Raw genomic sequence first — 19,217 nt, forward strand, 5'->3', positions numbered from 1 at the left:
GGAAACCGCTTTGTACTTCTGGGGCCTGCAGACTGTGGGTCTCTGCTGCCCGTCTAGAAACACCGCTCCTCCGGGCTGAGCCACACACCCGCCGGCCCGCAACACGTCCAGAAAGCCGCTGCTGGAAGCAGGCTGTTGCGAGGACGGCTTTTCCGAGGGGAAGGGGGTAACGGCAGCATTCAGACGGCCACTTGCGGGGAGAGGGAAAGGGAAAAAGAAAAGAAGAAAAAATGGCTGCATTTGGTAACGGCCCCAAGTTCTGCGGCAGCGCTCGGGCGGGAAGCGGGAGCCGGGGCCGGCGGCGCCGCTCCCCCCGCGGCGGGGCCGGGGGCGGCGGGGCCGGGCCGGGCCGGGCCGGGCCGGGCCGGGCCGGGGGGCGGCGGGGCCGGGCCGGGGGGCGGCGGGCGCTGCCCGGGGCGCTGCCGGCGCCCTTCCTGCTTCCGGGGCAGCCGGGGGGGGTTGCGGCAGATGACATCAGCTGTGGATGCTGGAGCGGCGGCGGCGCGGGGATGCGCCGGCTCCCCCCCTTCCTCCTCCTCCTCCTCCTCCTCGCCAGGTCCCAGCCCCGCACCGTCTCCGTATAAAAGCGGCGCCGCCGGCCCGCCCGCCCTCACTGCCCGCCCGCCGCCGCCGCCGCCCGCCGCCGCCCCGCGGCCCCTTTCTGCCCTCAGCGCCCCGGCGCCGCAGCCGGGCGGAGCGCGGCGCCCGGGATGGCCGCCGTGGTGCTGGAGGTGGACCCGGAGCCCGGCTGCAGCCTGCCGCCGCCCGCCTGCCCCTCGCCCAGCCTCTCCCACCGCTTCCTCGACAGCAAGTTCTACCTGCTGGTGGTCGTCGGCGAGCTGGTCACCGAGGAGCACCTGCGGCGGGCCATCGCCAACATCGAGCGAGGTGCGTGCGGGCAACGGGGCGCCGCCGCCGCCGCCCCCGGGGGCGCCGCGCCGCCGCCACAGGTTGCGCCGCAGCCCGCGGGGCCCCGCCCGCCCTCGCGGAGGGGAGCGCGGCAGCGCCGCGAGACCCGCCCGCTCCTCCCGCCTGCGTGTGGCTTTCTCTTACTCTATTTATTTTTCCCCTTTTCTTTTTTCCGGGGGGGGAAAAAAAAGCAATTTATCCTTTATTGCCGCCCCCCTTCCCCCCCAGCCAGGGGCTTTGTGCCCCGGGAGCCGCCCCGCGCCGCGCACAAAGCTCCGCAGTCGGCGCGGCAGGTACCGCGGCGCCGCCCCGCCCCGCCGGGCAGCGAGGAGAGCGCGGGGCCGCCGGCGGGGCGGGGCGGGGGGCTGCGGCGGGCGCGGTGCCGCAGCGGGAGCGGCCGCGCCGGCGGCGGCGGCGGCGGCCCGGGGGGCGGGCGGGGGCGGGGCGCGGGGCGCGGTCCGCACTGCGGCGCCTATGGCAGCCCCGCGCGGACAAAGGGCGCCCGCGCCGCCGCCGCCGCCGCCGCTGCGCGCGCCCGGGCGGGGGGAGCCGCCGCCGCCGCGCGCGCCCGGGCGCGCCCCCCGCCCGCCCGCCCGCCGCAGCCCCCCGCCCTCCCCACCTCCCTCCTTTCCTTTTCTTTCCTCCTTTTCACCGCAAAAAAAAAAAAACAAAAACAAAAAAACAGCCAGCGGCGTTTGGGGCGTTTTCGCTCCCACCGGCGAAGCCTCCCCGAGCGGGGCCGCCGCCGTGCCCGCTGCGCCCCACCGGGGCCGAGGAGACGGCTCCTCCGCTAGCGGGTCCCTCGGGGCGCGGCCCGCACGCCTTCGAGCGAAAACAAGCGGTGAGACGAGCCAGGCTGGGAGCCGGCTGTTGGGCTCGCTGTCGCCCGGCGGCGGGCGGCCGCGGCTCGCTGCTTGCCCGCCTGTTCCTTAGGGCGGCAATGCGGGAAGGTATGGCGAGCGAAGCGGCGCAGCCCTGTGAGCGCCGGGTAGGGCTTCCAACAAAAAAGATCGCAGTGCGTACGGGGAGGAGAAGTGGAAAAGCCCTGACGCCGTCCTGCACAAAGGAAACGGTCGTTGGACCCTGTAGTTCGTTAAACTCGGTTGACACATGGTTTTGTAACATATATTTTGTTCTGAGCTGATAAAAGCTGAGCTATCAGAAAACTGCTATTGTTAAAGAGGAGAAAGAGACCCCGAAACGGGGAATTGCTAACAGCTTTGCCTTGTAGGTGTGGTTCAGCAGTCTGCCTAGGACGTGGTTCGTCTCTATTGTTGTTTCCGCCACCATCGTTGCTTTAGCTGGCTCTTTCTCTTAATTCTTTTCCGTGACTTATTGCTGGTAAAGGGCTGCCTCATCACAGCTAAGCAGCTTCATCATGACCTGTTCATCTTTCTTGCTACCATTGTCTCCCACGAACAACGACCGAGGCAGATGCTTTGTCATTCAGAGCCTCTTCGGCATTGCTCTTTGCTAATTTTTGCCTAGCTTTTGATTGCATCAAAACAGAATGGGCTGCGTTTTAGTTAAATTATTAAAATATAGCAAATGGATAGAACTTCTGCCCTCAAGTCATCTGATGTCATCCTTCCTCTGGAGAAATGCTCCTCACCCTCTTCTTGAAGCTTCCATTGTACAGTCCCTACTGCATAGCTCTGCTGCTGCTACCTCCAGTCACAAAGCATAACACCGCCTGCTGTGTTAGGTATTCAGAGGGAATGCTTTGGCCTGTTTATTCATCATTTTGGATTAGAAGTCACCTCACTGCTCCTGGTGTCAGATGATTTTTCTGGGATTTTGCCTGCTAGGAAGAAAAAAAACTGATCAAATTTAGAGGTTCATTGTTCTGGATGAGTACGTTGGAGTCTGTGTGAGGCAAAGATGGGCTCGGCTAATCCTTTTCTCTTTGGAAAATATGCTGTAGTTTGGAAAAACTGGCTTCTTTCAACCATTATTCTCAACAGGGTCTTAAGTACACTTAGGGTTCTTGATAACTTTGCCTCAATGTCTTCTCGGGTGTGCCTTCTAAGCATCATCACTGAAAATTGTGGATTCATGCACTGAACTGCAGACCAACGTGTCACAGAAAACAACATCTGCTGATAGCACATCAGTGGCGTGATGCTACGCAACTTGGTGGAGTGCAGAGTCATTTCTTAAAGCATCATGAAGAGAGGATGGCTTGGCAAGCTGCTTTTTCAATAACCAGATTTGAGAAGCCATTTCCTTAGTGGGGCAATCGTCTACCCTGCTGTCCACCAAAAAGAAAAGTGAAGAGAAAGCTTCAAGATCTTTCCACTGTTTTAGCCAATGCTGCTGGGTGTGCCCTTTCTTCTGCCTAGTCCTGTGTCTGGTGGCATTGCATTCCTAAAGCTGCAGAATAGCTTCAGTTTAGTCGTATCTCCTTTAGTTACTTCCATGCTGCTGAAGATGTACATCATTGGATTGACCTTGGATTTTTAGTTCAAGATTTACCTTCATTCTATCCAAAACCATCTGAATTATTTGCATTACTTCTACATCCAGAATGCTGAATTGTACAGCTGCAAATCTGGGATATTTTATCCAAAACCTAACTTGAGCTTCTAGGACTACTATGCATATGGTATGTCCAGGCTGTTTTTTTCTTCTTCTCTTGTCGTCTTTTTCTTTATCCCCCTTTCTCTTTTCCTTTCAGCCCTGTATTTTGGATATTGACTGGCTCAGCAGTCCGACTATGCTTAATCACGATCTTATCCCTGCCGCAAATTTGATTCACAAGGGCAGCCTAGGGGTGGTGGATCAGACTCACTCATTAGCAACATTGCTGAGTCAGTCCACATTGCTTAACTGGCCTCCAGAAAGCTTTTCTGTCTCCCAAAGCGAGCTTGCTCTCAGAGACCAGTGAACTGTTATCTTCTAGCTTCTTGAAGTTCAGCACTCATTTATTCAATGTACTTCAGCTTCATGATCAGTATCAGTCTGCAAGTCCTGGCTTTCATATGCACTCTGCATGCATGGTATTACATTATCTTTACTTGCTCTCAAATATTCCAACACCTGGAAAACATTAAAGCCTGCTGAGCTGTATTTGTCTGCCAAAACTACGCCCCAAAAATGCACCATATGGCCAAGAGATTTTTGAGAAATGAAAATAAGGAGACTTACAGAAGAGACTTGCTGCTTATGCCGCTGAATAATGATGCATAAGTCAGGAAGTGGAGGTGGCTGATTATAGTTCAGTTATTTTTCTCTTTGGTGGTTATGAAACATACTGGCAATACTATATGTCCAAATTTATTTAGAATTTAAAATTTCAACTGCTTAATAGCTGATAGGCTATCCCAGTAAGAAGCATGTTCACACTGTGACTGGAATGATGTCAAGGAAAAGCAGTGGATGAATTCTCTTTGAAGAGGTTTTAGGCTCTTAAAATGCAGATCTTCATATTTGCATGGAGAAACTACTGAGATCTGCGGTGAGAGACCAGCAGAGCAGATCTGGTCTTTCTGCTCTTCCCCTCTTCTTCCTCTCATCACCTTCAACCCTAGAGCATGGCTTCTCCCACATGAAGCCACACACTTCTGCTTTCTTGAAAAACAGTAAAGATGAGGTAGCGCTGAAACTATAGTGAGCAGCCCCAAATCCCGACAGAGTTATGAGCAAAAGAGTTAGCGTGAGTCTTGTGGAGAGGATTTGGCCATGCATGTCTTCAGGCTTCTTTGTCACAGATCTACCAAATGTGAAAGATTTAACTCAACCATTTCTTGCAAAGACATGATCAGGCATGTGGGAAGGGGCCACTAGAAGCTTTCTCACCTGCAGTCTCTTCTGTACATGCCAGCTGATTTGTATGTATCAGCTGACATTGACCTTGTATTTTTAATTCTAGATTTACCTTCATTTTATCCAAAACCAAAATAGAAAAAAGAGCATCACTGATGTTGGTGTTCAAAATGGCAGCAGTACCTGGACTTACCTGTACTGCAGCTGCCTGCTCATTACTTTTCAAAGCTAATCAAGAAAATTATAGGAAAAAATCTTAAATCATGTTCAACTGCTTTTATTTTTTTTTTATTTAGACATCAAATTCCTGTGCTAGGAAATTTATTTATTTTTCCACCACCTTGAATCTTTTCCCAGTCAAGTTTCAGTCCTTAAAACCATACAGTTTATGATTGTATGTGTGTCAAGTGTCTTGCTTTCTAAATAACTGTGAGGAAAAACTGTAAGGAATAGCATTGTGAAGTTTATTTTTCTTTAACAGAAGAAGGATCAAGCATAGCACTTAAATCTCAAAGAAAACCAGAATTTTGATGCTTCATAAATAAAAGATCACTTAAATCTTAATTTAAAATATGAGATGCTTCAAAGCTTTTGAATGAAGTCAGCAATTTAATACTTAGTGTTTAAATATTAATTTGCAACATGCCAGATGACGCTTTTTTCTTTATTTCTCATGGGGACAGATACACTTATCTTGCAGTATGGATGAAGTTTTTTTGTTTGTTTTTGGACTTTTTTCCAATTTTGTAGATACTGATCAGTAAATCAGTGTATTACTATTTTAAAATCAATTTAGGGACATCAACAACTTCTCATAATGTGGCTACTAGAATGTGGAACTAGCAGTCCTAAAGTAGGTGCTCAATTGGCTTTTGGAAAAACTGAGTTCCTCTTGCTTTTGACTGATGCCTGTCCAAAGTGCTTCTGAGCACTTACAGCATTGGAGGTGTGGGGGGGGGGAAATAGCTGTGTGTCTATCTTGAAAGGAAGAGAGGCTGGTTTGGGGATTTAGATAATGTGTGATGTAGTGTAAATAACATGAATGTAAACCCAGAAGTACTCTGAAAATTTCCAGTGCTCATATATCAAGCTAGATGTGTTTTGTATTTTGAATTTTAGGAATCCGATCATGGGACACAAACTTGATTGAATGCAACTTGGATCAAGAACTGAAACTTTTCGTGTCTCGCCATTCAGCTCGATTCTCTCCTGAAGTTCGAGGTGAGTTTTCTTTAGTTTTTAGAAATGTTTGTAGAAGTTCTACCTTGGGTTTTTGTTGCTCTTATTCTTTTAAGAGTAAAATAAATAAATACACGCAGATATTACATGGCCCATTTTTATTTGTAATTCTTCACAATGAATACAGTTTGCTCTAAAATTATCATTTGTTTTTCCTTTCTGACAAAAGGAAATGTCTGAGCTTTTTAAAATTAATCAGACTTTGGTTTAGCTTCATGTATATTGCTATGATTACTTTGGCAGTAGATGTTAGCATTAGGGCCCCACTGAGGTTAAGTGAAACTTTCTTTCTGACTGAACAGTTTTGTGTAATAACAGTCTAATAATACTGGAGACCGAAGCTGTTCCTCATTGCGATATGTAGAGTGCACGCACAGTGTTCCTTCGTTCTCATTTTGTTAGATGTCCTTGAAGAGGTAAGAGTGACTTATCCTCTGTGCTCCACACTGGTGATCTGTGGCTTGTCCTGCCACTATAGCAATGGTTGCTGAGGTGGAAACATGCCACTTAGGACCAGCCTGACCAGCTTATGGCCAAGGGTCACTTAAAAACTATCAAATAGTGACCTTTGAGTCAGGGACTGAAGTAATAGTGATAACTAATTAGCCCTTTAATAATTCCTTGCTGTGTTCATTTATCAGTTAAGGGATAATGGTGGGGAACCGTAAGCAAGTCCTTGCTTAACCCTGTAGAATTTGGGTGTTTCATTGTAGGCTCTTTTTCAGGAGATTAACTATCCTGATGTATCTGCTTTAGGCAAAATTGCATCCCGTGTTCTTTGGTTGAATAGGCTGTTCAGCCCCTCAAAATGCACAGATATTTGAGGGTCTACAAGGACCTTGAAGGAATCCATTAGAAATCATGTGCCTCTTTGCCCAAACCGAAAGCCATCCTTGGGTTGTCCCATGACATCTGTGGGAGTCCTAAAGAGCAGAGGGTTGTCGCTTCAAAATTAGCTGGGTAATTATGGTTTTCCAGAGCAGCGCAGGAGAAGAGGTTGCTGTCCTCTAGAAGCTCAGACCTTCTTGTATCTATTTGGAGGATCTTTCTGCCCCTCTGGATGACAGAGGGAAGCAAGAAACAGAATCTTTTCCTCTGCTGCCTTGATATAAATCCTCCTCTTCCATTATATCAGCAGGTAGATGTGGGCCTGGCCTTCCAATTTAGCTAAACAAAGAATCATTCCCCCTTTGCTGAAAGGGTCCCTTTTCCCTTAGAAGGAAGCTGTATGGTGATGGAGCTATAAGTGGTATCACTGCTGTTATGTGAATATGGCTGAAGCTCTGTGGTGGTTCTCAGATGACTCCGAACTTTTCTCTTTCTTGGTATGGAAAGCTGAGGGGTGGATGGTCTGCTGTCTAGTCTACAAGACCTTCCCTTGGCTTTTATGAGGAAATTATTTTCTAGGACTCATGAGACTGTCTTCTCCTCTGTTCCTTTTTTTTTCCTCAAGCCTGCTCTCCCTTTAGAGGATTCATACCAATAAAAAAAATTATGAAGAGTAAAAATTGATTTTGTTGTAGTTTCATGGAAATCAAGTGTTTGGAAAGTCAGTAGGGAAATGCTGAATGACCATGTGTGAAATTAATGTTGGCTTTCAGATTAAAAAACACATAGCCTTCTTGAACTGGTCTAGGTTGCTCTCATTGGTGATCATTGTGGATATGTGCACATTGACTGATCTAATCTAGTGTTGACTAATATTATAAATTCTGGCCTTAGAAACATCAAAGTATGGTGAAGAGGGTTATGAAATCTTGTATCATACTGCATCATATTCCTGGAGTCAATGAGTATACACCATTGGCAAAGATCTTGATGTCTTCCTAGCAAGATGATGTTGAATAATGTACCAAAATGTCTTGTGTAAATAGTTCTTCCTCTTACAGCCTAAGTTGCAGCAGAGTCTGTCTCTGTGGATATGGAGAGAGAAGGCATAAACATTGGCAGATTTAGGGGAAAAAAGACCTTTGTAATGTTTCCTTTGATTTGGAAAACAGCAGAACCAATACAAGAATACTCAGTGTGAACATTTAGGGCCAAGGCTTCCTGAATTATGTGGAAGTAAGCTCAAACCTAAAATGCATATCTTTCAGCTCGGTTTAAATGTCACAAGGGAAATTCCACTTTAGTGACACCAGTTGTCCATTTTCGCAGTGAGTATTCTGATAAGTGAAACTAGCAAAACCTATCTTTAAGGAGTATAATGGTCCATGCACCTTACTTGCTACATGCATGTATTTTAATTTAAAACTTCAATAAAAAAGATTCTGTGCTTTGTTAGCAAAAATATTTCAGTATTCAATATTTTTGCCATCCTGTTTAGATTTTACCTCTTGATAGCATTGCATGAATTAAAATAAAGCAAATTGTCTGCTTTCATATAATACATAGTATGAGATTATGCACTTTTTAAATAGAAAGAATCCTCTAAGAATCTTTTGTTAGGAATTGTATTTTTAGCTGTTTTTTTTTGTCTAGTCTTGCCTGTTTAGTCTGTCGTTGTGTTGAATTACAGCTTAATTGCATGTGACTGGAATTCATCAACATCTCTATGACAAGCAGTAATGAATGTGGTTTTTCAGCACAACTCAATCTTTAAACAATAAGCTGCCAAAATCTGTGGTGAAAGAGCATTTAGGGAGTCTTAAACCTTGGAAAAAAAAGAAGCGTCCAGGAATAAAACTAGCCCTCTTGACCAGTTTCATCTCTCAGATTGTTTGTGCAGAAGCCTACTGGTATCAGACTCGTGCTGCATAGATGAGAGGGCAATGGTTTAGTCTCTGTGGTTCTTTGATGTTCAATCTGCATGAGACTCCTTTGTCTTCTCTATAGTCTCATAGGAAGGAGGCTTTTTTTTGTAGCTGTATGCTAATAAAATTTCAGAACATTTGATTTGTTATAATACCCGAGCCCTGAATTTTGGTGAAGGTTTAACCTGCAAAGCTGGCTATGTTCATTCTGAAGAGATGATTGTGAGCCATGTTCTCCCATGGCCCCACACTTGGAAATACCCTGGAATTTGGGTAGCTAGGTGACTCCTTGTGCAAGGGAAGTATTCCTCCAATGTGGCAGAGTAGCCTGTGGTATGTGAGATGGGATGTGATTAAACAGCCTTTATTTGCAATCTTTTGAGATTAAACCCGTTGTGTGACTTGATCATAGAAACAATTAACTCTTGGGGAAGGGCAGAATCACTTGTGGTGTTTGCCCAACTCCTAGTGTAGTGAGGGCTGACCACTGACGAAGCCTGTCTGGTCACGATGTTTAATCAGAACTGTAGCACCAGTTTAGTAGGTGTCTGTGTGCTTCTCGGAGCAGTTTGAGGATATGCACAGCAGCAGTGCGAAGGGCATGACTCTTCCTCCAAAAGGAAACCTGGGAAAACAGGGCTGACCCTGTCCCTACGTGACGTGCCTGCAGTGTACCAGGAGAGGCATGGGAGCAAATGAGCCCACTGGAGCACTTGTGTGTGTTTCTTTCTTTCTTTTTTTTTTTTCCCCCTTTCTTTTTCATTTGAGGATTTTGAGGTCTAATCCTTCTCCATTGGCAGTGATTAGCAATGTGCATAATGTTGGAGCTTGTCTGGGTCCCAATGCACTCTGCTCTCACGAAGGCAATCGATTGTCTTGGCAGTATTTTTGCATCTTACATTCAGATCTTGGACAATTTATGGATAACTTAGCATTCCCTGAAAAATGGGATTCAGAATAGAAATGCTAGCAGATCTCTTCTGATACCTTGTAAAGTAGCTGAGTTAGCAGACTCCTCAGCAATAGCCGATCTTGCAGGGATGTGGCTGTCAGGTGCTGGTGAAAAATGAATAGCAGAGGTTATTAGCTGGTTGCCAAGGCAACAGGCAGCATGACTTAAAATGGGCACTCCAGCACTCGCCTCTTTGTTTTCTCTCTCATGGACTGATGATAACTTCCATCTTATGTTAAAACTAACTTAACAAAGACCAAAAAAAAAAAAAACCAAACAAAAAAAAACCCAAGGAGCTGTAAAATATACATACTGGAAAAGGAGCTGTGAAGCTGATAAGACAAAGCAAGGGGAGAGTCTTGGGAAGAGCTCTGTTGAAGCTGCAGCTGTTCCTACCAATCCTTTTTCAATTAAAAAAGGTTTCAGCTGCAAAAAGCTGAATATCCTACTTCACAAAAGACAAAGTGAATGGGTTTTTTTGGGGGGAGAGGGGAAACCACTAAGGCTCCTTCTGTAAGGTGCCCACACCTGCCATCTTGTCCCTTGCTTCCACCTGGGGACACTTAACTGTTGCACTGGGGTGTGTTCAAGTCTTTGTCCATTTTATTGAAATAGCTGCTCAGTAGTTAATCGCCACTACGGACCTTCTTGGACTTTGAGCAGAGGCACTGCTGAAGCCGTGCTGCTTTGCACTGTACTATTCTGAAGGAAACTTGCCCCTTACGTGTCTCCTAGCTGAACAGCACTGGAAGGTCTTGCCACCTGGCCTGTGAGCCAGCAGTTGGTGACTGTGTTGGCTTAAGGGATTCCTTCCTCATCTGTGCCCATAACATCATTTTTGCCAACCTGCCTAGGCTTCAGCAGTGCCTCTGCTCAAAATCCGAGAAGGTCCATAGGGGTGACTAGCTACAGAGAGCAACTTGCCAGTGTGCAGGATGTCTCTGGTGTGCCCTCGGCAGCCACCTGAGCAAGTAGCGAGGATGGCCTTCCAAGCTTTCTCACTTTCAGCTTGAAAAATGCTATTTTAAAAATTACAGGTAAGGCTTGTTACTGTCCCGTGGAGAATTCTGATTTGGGGGTTTTGATCATCAATACCTGTAACTCTGTAGTTGGCCAAAATGGTATGCCTCATTGCCTCTGTCAGCAGGTCTACCCCAGTTAATGTCATGCCTAGTGCCTTGTCGTGTGAGCTTGTGGTGCGATGGATAAAGTCCTACAGGATTTAGTGCTGCCCTACTGAAAGCTACAATTAATCAAAGTTCTTCAAGTAAGACAACATAGATACTTTGGCAAAACCTGTAATTTAAAATTAAACAAACAGAGCTAAGAAGCCAAGGCCACGCTAAGAAGAGCTGAGAAACCAATGTGTTTTGCTCATGCCCACCTACAGTGGAGTAACCCAGATCAGTCTGGCTCCTCGCCTGGCTGGTGTGCTGTGAGATCTCTCTAGTACACTGTATAGTCCTCTGGGGAAGAAAGAGGTGAGCCCAGTAGCTGAGCACTGTCCCTAAGCACTTAGGAATTAATTCAGCTTACAAACTCGAGTAGTCTGGTATGCGCATTCAGGGGCAACCTATAAATATGATTCGTCAACTCTTGGAGACTGTGGTAACTAGAATAGCTGTCAGCTGGAGTCATTTGGGCTCACTAGGTATTTGGAGAGGTTAATTTTAGTTGGTTACCAGACTTGTTTTGCATTTTTAAAGTATTTGTGCCTTGGAACAAGGCAAATGGAGGCAGAGTGGAACCTGAACAGCACTGAGCTGCCCTGGTGTCCCGGGGTGCCAGCAGGAGCTGAGGTGGGGGAGAAGAGATGGGGGCGAGCGGGAGGGTGTCCTCGGCCAGCTCGTGCCTCGCTGCTGTTGTGTGCAAGGCATTGGTGGGTCAGGGCAGGATTACTGTCCAGCGGCTGCAATGTCTAGGTACAGGAATTGTCAAAAACCTTCCTTTTTCAGTAGTAATCCAAATTTCAGAGATGTGCTAATAAGTGATTTTTATCTTTTGCAGTGAATAAATTGTTGCACTTACGTGACAATCATTCTGGCACTGACTTCCACTTTGTTTCTAAAAAAAAAAAAAAAAAAAAAATCTCAAAGAAAATTAGCATGAATTTAAATTATTGCTAAAACTCCAGTACATGGTGATGCTAAGCTGTTAATGTGAATCAGCAAAATTACTGAGAGGTTATTTTTAAATGCCTTGCATCACAAGTAGATAAGAGTTTGGCTATGTTAGAACAGTTCATATTTTATTGGAATAGGTTTTCAACCTGTGTGGGAAGGGGTAGCAGAGGCATAGAATTAAATTAGTAGTGAATAATAATAAAATTTTAACTTGATTAGGAAATTTGAATCCCTATTCCTCTCTATTAGGAGGATAATTTGGCATATCTAATGATATATTCACAGGAGTTGTTTTGTTAAGGGTTATTGAGAAATACTTACAGTATTATACTTACTGATTTATCCTTTCTGAGATTTCTTTGGATATCTGGAACTTTAGAGTTGAACAATATTTTATTTTTGATCCTTGCCCAGTATTGTTCATGAGGGACCCACCTCTCATCTCTTCCTTCATGGATTTATAATAAATACATAGGCAGAATATTGTTGCCACTTTTTCATCTAGTTTCTGGTTGTCGTGGGCAGCATTTCTCTCAAATGCCTTTAAAAAATCATAGCAATTTTTTTAACTTTTTAGTTGCATGCTAAATGTTTCTAATTAGGCTTTATCATGAAAAAAGACTTGATGCAAGGGCCACTGAAATAAACAGATTTGGTTTTGGATGAAGCCTTAAAAATTAGCAGAAACCTTTTCTAGTATTTTAAAGGTAGAACAAGGATCAAGATCTGCACTGTTGAAAGGGAGGAGGAGGACTGGCTTCTGTGTCTCGCCGAATGAGAACGGTACGCCGTCTGTTGTGCTCGGTGGTGAGAGCAGACCCGACCTCCCTGGGAGCAGGAGTAGGCGCTCCTTGCCTGCTAACCGGGTGGAAAGGGCAGCACATGTTGTATTCCCTCTCGCCATATGGAGCGTGAGGGGCGCAGCTGTGACCGCTGCCGTCGCTCTCGCAACAGCGTGGAGAGCTCCAGCCGCCCTGCGTCTCGCGGGGCGGACGCAGAAAGGGCCACGGGGGACGTGTTAAAGTGCTGGCCACAGGTCCGGGGGCTTCTGCCTGGACTCTGCTGGGAATATCTCTTTGCCTGTCGCAGTCTGTGTCACTAAGTGAGGAAGATAAGCACTGTTAGTCAGTAATAGGCACAAATAGAAAGCTGAATAATTCTGTAAGAGACCCGTCCTTTTGCATCACACCCTGACACGGTCCCAGCAGAAAGGCAGGAGTATTAGCACGTTTGGCTTATGTCTGGCTGCAATCTGTTCCCAGAGTCAAGAGGCGGAACCAGCACTCCTGATGTCTTTGGTTCAAATGCTGCTGGCTTGTGGCCAGTGTCTAGCATAGGCTCAAAGACATGAGTTAGTCTGTTTATGGTTCAGTCCTCATTGCTGATACAGGTCAAACTTTAGTAAAAAATGATTGTATGACAATAAAAAATGGAATGCGATAATAACTAAGCATTATATTAAGAAATATTTGTAAGAAACTTGAGTATATTGATGTTGCAGCTTTATGTAATTCAGTATTCAGAGCTTTTCTGTAATGATATGTGTCACTCTAAGCCTGTTTCTTGCATACCTGTATGTGGGAGATTCAGCCCACTGGGACTCCGCAAAACTGTTTTTAAGTGGGGAGGTTTGGGGGGAGGGGACACCCTCCAAGCAGGCAAGCGGTATTTTTAGTGGTTTAACTGTAGGCTGTGTAAGCTGAGTGACTTTAATGAGCTATGGAGACTTCCACCTGGAAGTCAACTCCCCCTGTCCAAGCTGGCCAGCCTTTGGAAGCTGTTCCAATTTTATGGTGGTTTTGTAGCTCTTGTGGAGAAAAGTCCAATCTGAGGTTCAGCTCCCATGTCCTGAGTCAAAAACAGGCTTTACTGAGCCTTGTAAGCTCTTCTGGACATGGGTGTTTCTTAAACCAAGTTTTTGTATTCATTAACAAGAGCAGGACTCCAGTCCAGGATGAGTCCTTTAGAAAGACTTTTGGGAAGGACTGAAGTTGCCTGCCTCACTTAAGTGTGAGAAATTGGCATCAGGGAAACTGTCCCATCCATTCTGAGCAGATAAGATGGACTAAAATGTGTAAAGCAGGGAAAAGGAGAAACCCTGCTTTAATCTTCCTTATTCAAGTCATGTTTTTTGCTGGCACCATTGAATTTCTGGGAACTAATTATGGGCTGAAGTCTGATGGTGCCCTGGAAAGAAATCCCTGCTAGAAGGGTCTTGCTGCTTATCTTGAGGTTTTGAATTTCCCAGTGCACATTCTGTCACGGTGCATTATGGCCATCCAGAATGCTTTCATAACATCAGGCTGTTGCAGAATTTTGTCTTGTACAGTTCTCAGGAACCATACCAAGTTTACACAGACTGAAAAGGTTGATCCAAAGTTATTCCCTATATGAACACTACTTTAAATAGGTTAAAATATTTAATATATATATATATATATATCTACAAGAATATATTCAGATAGTATTTAATGTTTGTTGCAGCTACTAATTTAATGACATTATTCATAATCATTTGTCTAGCTCTGTCATTTAAAAAAACCTATTATTACTAGCTACAAATCTCAGATTCTAAAAGTTCATTAGACTTAAATTTATTTTTTTAATAGTAATTAGGTTTTTGTGCATTCAACACTCGTTGAACTCAACTGTTCTTCCTGCATTTCAATCTGTGCATAAAAAGCTCAAAATGGTCTTTTGTTTGCTTTTTATCTTGCTCTACAACATGAGTTGCTGAATCAAATGAAAAACAGTCTTTCCACAGGACATGTGGAAGACATGGAAGTTGCCAAAAAGAAATCCAAATGGAGATGGTGTTATTTATGTGACCCTTTAGAAGCAAGGAGGGATGCTTTGATCTCAGCACTGTCTCAACTGTATAAAAGATTTGGTTACAACAATTGTATTTCTGAAGAGTCCCTAGTGGGGATGGTTGCTCTGCACCTAACAACCCTCCATTCCTATTAAACCCTGCAATTACAACAAGAATTACAGTTTGTCTCTAGCTTTGGTGGGATAATGTCATTGCATGTCAAGTAGGAGATTATCATGTGGAAGGAGATTTTGCAGACATTTTCATTTTATGTTAAACAGGAGGGTCTGATTGTATTAATGGGTTAGGAGGAGAGGAGGAGCTGTTGCCTTGCTTCAGTGTGGGGAGAAACCCATTTACTGAGCCATGCTGCACACATCTGCTGTGTGTCCTCTACAACCATGTAACAGTAATCACAGAAAAGACGAGATACATAGTATTTTGCAAAGCCTGAATTTTCTTAAGTAGTATAGACTTGCTCTTCAAGCTATGAGCAGTCCAGTACAATCATGCATCCTAGCTGTGTTTGCCTAAAAAGGTGTACTTTTAACTTGATTGTTTCATGGCTGGTGCACTCCCTTCATGACTGACTTGATGTAACTGAAAGCCTATTCCAGGCCAGGGAACTGGCTCTTTCTATAGAGATCTTCTGTATTTTACAGAGCTCTACTCCCCCCCCCCCATTTTGCATTGCATATTATCAATGTGAGCAGTTGATGCCTTTTTATCTTTCAGACCATCCCTAATGTGAGCCAGGCACAGGGAAGCACCAGCCTTCAGTCCCTGGGAGCAAAGTGATCGTGTCAGTGATGGGGCCTCTCAAAAGATGTTCAGGAGGGACGATCCTCCTGGTCACACCTGTATTTAGCGTGGCTGCAGCCCTGCGTTGGCCAGGCTCTACTGCCCTGTTTCAGAGACAGCTTTGGTGTCTCTGCAAGGACAATAACTGCATGGACAAAGCACAGGCCAAAGGTTTTATTCTGTGATGATGTCATCCAAAAATATCTTCCCCTTTTCCTGATTTGCTTAGTCAATTCTTTCTTCAGCTTGCTTTGAAGATTAGGAAAGCAGAAGGGAATGGCATACAAAATGAGTGAAGTGCTGAGTTTTGATATTAGCAGATGTTTTCAAGACTGCAGGCAATCTTACATTCATCCTAGATGACACTTATTCCTGTTCCTTTTCCCTTTCCTGTTCTTCCTCTAGTCTTCCTATATGTCATGGTAAGTCAAGGTAAAATGTAAGTGGCAGCTTGTCAGCACTGGGACTTCCAGACTTGCTACCTTTCTTGGAGCCACACCACAGCTACAAACAAAGAAATTTTTATTTTTTAGGAGATGAGTTTAGAAAAAGCTGTGGTTAACATTCTCGCTGCTCACTTTGGAGTTCTTCCTTGTTCTACTTCTGGCTTCACTCTGCTATTAAATACATTAGAGGCCACTTCTTATTTATTTATTTTTGATCATCCTTCTAAGCTGACCACTGTCTCTGTCTGTGATCACTCCCTCAATCGAGGCAGTGATCAGATCGGATTTAGACCAGGTAGATTCTGAACCCCACCAAGTATTACTCCCTGCCCTATCTCATATCTGCCTCTGAGATTATTGGCTCAGTACTAGACCAATTGTATTTCATTACATGCTCTAGGTAACTCGGTTGGCTAGGTGTTGTAGACTGGACCGTTAAACATCCAGTCGATCACTGGAAAACAAGACTTCCTTTAACCATTTTTTTCCTCAAGCTACCAGAAATGTAGCTTAAGTGAATTTGCCCTACCACAGTGTTTGCAAACACTGTGGGTTTTTTTTTTTTTTTTTTTTGTCGTATAAGACACATTTTGTCCTAATAGGACATATATTCTTCCCCCAGATGGCTATTTGTGATAGAATCATGACTTGGCAGCATAAAGCTCAGAGTCATGGTTGCTATAGCTGGCAGGGTAATAACAAACAGATTCACTGCTAACAGTCTGATGCTCTTACAGGTTCTGGTGTCAAGGGCTTATAACAACCTCACCAAATATTTAAAGAACTCTTGAGAATTATTTTTGAGATCCTGTGAAATAAGAGGAAACACGAGAAATCTCAGTTTTGCAGCTCTATTTAGATTTTATCACTAGTATCTTTTTTAGATTATTACTGCTTTCAGACATTACCATTTTCCAGTATAAAATTCATTTGTAATAGTCTTCAAGTTCAAAACTCATGCTGGCCAGAGTTTCTAGATAACATTCAGTATTATATAATCCAGTTTCAACTGTTTGATTTAATATATTTTAAATAAGCAGCTAAAAATCACAAGCTAACACTCCACTGCAGATGGTTTCTTACCCTTACTGTTATTTGGAAGTGGCTTGCCTAGCGTTTATGCACCTTCTTGCCAGAAGATGGCATTCTCAATGCCCGTACTTACTGCAGTGCAACAAATGAGCAAATACTAAAAACAGTATGAGTACTTCATCAAAGATTTTTTAGGTTGCAGTACTTGATGTGATACAAATGTTTCTATTTTGCCCTGAAATTTTGCTTGAAGTTTAAATTTCATACAACGCAATTTGGAATGCTATGTTGTCTGTGAAGGATAAATCCCTTGTGAAAGGAGCTCAGCAAATTTTGGATATTGTGTAGTCAGCGTAGGAGAAGCAGAGTATAGCTTGCACAGGGCGATGGCTCTCGTGGTTTGAAGACCACAGATAGTGATCATTTATGAAAGTGCTTAACACTGCATTAACTCTGCAGAGCCAGTGGGGAAAAAGCAACACCATTACAGGTATGGATATATTTGTGTGTAAATTAACATGTGCTGTAAATATATCTGAGGAAATGCATGTTAGATCTGCCTTGCAGATGTTGTATTGTGTGTTTGTCAGAATGCCTCTAACAGAGCTAAACCTCCCCTGTTTTGAAGCTGCGATACAACCGCACTGAGATGGGTGGTAGCACCTCCTCTGCCTTGCTGAACTTACAGCACAGCGTGAAATGAAAGTCCTGAAACCTAAGCAAGAAGACTCTAGCTCACTTGTCAAATTCAGTATATCTCAGTTTTTTTTCCCTGACTGTCTGTGATATGACTGTTAGGAATACAGTGCTGTGTAGTTTGACAAAGCATTTCAATATTGTTTAGCTACAAATACTTATTCATACAAATTAAATCCTAGTGTGATCTTTTGCCCTTTCTCAGGAATGAAAAAAAAAATACATGACTTTCCAAATGACTGTAAAACTCATAATGAATCTTAAATCATGAGACCTGAAACTTAATTTTTATCCCTCTGTGACACAGAGACTGATAGTGACTGCGATATTCAGATGTTGCACGTAAGGCCCGATTTGGATTATTCAGTTGTGGGGATGTAATTCCAGTTTTTTTCTTTCTGTCTTGCTTGAGCTTCTCATCAAGCACTGCTCTGCCAAGTGTGCCAGGAGGGGACCTGATGTCAGTGATTTGTGCTGCAGGTTCCTCATTAGAATTCACAGTGAGGCCACCAGCGCTTCAGATAAGCCACCAACCAGATGTCAGGAAGTAATCACCACAGGGATCGCTCAACTTGATTTTCTGAATTTTCGTCTTTTGTGTTCTTTTCAAAAGATTAGCCATTCCCCAATTCATGTAACTCCTCTAGATTTCTGACATGGCTTTATTAAAAAAAAAAAAAAAAAAAGTGAGGGCCATCTTAGAAAACTGAACACCCGAGTAGATCTACATAAACAAAACCTTTAGATTGATGCAAATACTGGAAAATGCACATTTACTTATCCATTCACTTAATTGTGGGCAAAGTAGCAGGGTTCTGGATGTTTGCTGGGAGCAGATGTCTGTTTCCACTTCTAGAAAGCATAGCCAGCAGTTTATCTTAAATTGTGATTACTATGTTCACTTTGCCAAATTCTGCTTCCCTTTGAACAAATGTAAATTCTGAGTAATTTCACTGACAGCAGAAGGGTCCCTCTGGATTTATCCCATTATAAATCAGGACAACATTGGAGTGCTGCAAAGAATTATGATTTGTAGATCATGTGCATAGCTAGTTTGAGGGGATCAGTTCTGGAGAGCTGGTCTATAATTTGTAGCAATGTTACATATGAAATGCAGCACTATTGAGTTACTGTGCCTTGCCTGGAAATAAAACCCAACAATTTTCTCATGTGGTTTCCCTGTTAGTTTGGGCAGCGCTGGAGCTGGCTATAAATTAGCTGACTTCCATTAGACCTCAACCCCTGTAGGAAGCTGAGTGCTTGTGCAAAGTGTAATCCAAGCCAGTGAAATATTGTCTGCCATCTCTAACAAAGCTCGGTTTCAAGTGGGAGTGAAATGCTTTTATGCGCTGCCACGTGTCTATGGAAATATGTGTGCTTTATTATTACTCAAATGTTCTTGCCAGTCTTAAATCCAGAGGTGCTTACAGGGTAAAAGTTAAAATGCCATGGGGAGATAAAATAAATGGCATTTTGATTACCCTTCAGAGGCTGGCTTAGCGACTGCCACAACCTTCAGATCCTGGGGGAAGAGCCGTGGCAGCGCCCAGGCTTTGCCTTTTGTCCCCCCGCAGTGCCCCCCCCCCCCTGCGCAGCTGCTTATCTCCTGGTGGAGGGTTAATTAGGAGACTTTTAAGCTGAAGTTGTGGAAGGCAATTTAAATCCCGTCTGTATGGATTATGATCGGGT

The 19,217-nt window shown here is 44.5% G+C and overlaps 1 protein-coding gene across 1 annotated transcript in view; it reads left to right on the plus strand.

The window, feature by feature from the left end:
* Positions 1-637: 637 nt before the first annotated feature.
* Positions 638-19,217, plus strand: part of MAP1B (microtubule associated protein 1B) — a 70,603-nt gene continuing 52,023 nt past the window's right edge. Inside the window, exons 1-2 of the mRNA XM_062600661.1 lie at positions 638-888; positions 5,794-5,895. Coding sequence (XP_062456645.1) covers positions 711-888; positions 5,794-5,895 — 280 coding nt within the window. The 5' untranslated portion in view covers positions 638-710. The remainder of the gene's footprint in view (positions 889-5,793; positions 5,896-19,217) is intronic.

Source organism: Rhea pennata, chromosome Z, assembly GCF_028389875.1.
Source record: "Rhea pennata isolate bPtePen1 chromosome Z, bPtePen1.pri, whole genome shotgun sequence".
NCBI lineage: Eukaryota > Metazoa > Chordata > Aves > Rheiformes > Rheidae > Rhea > Rhea pennata.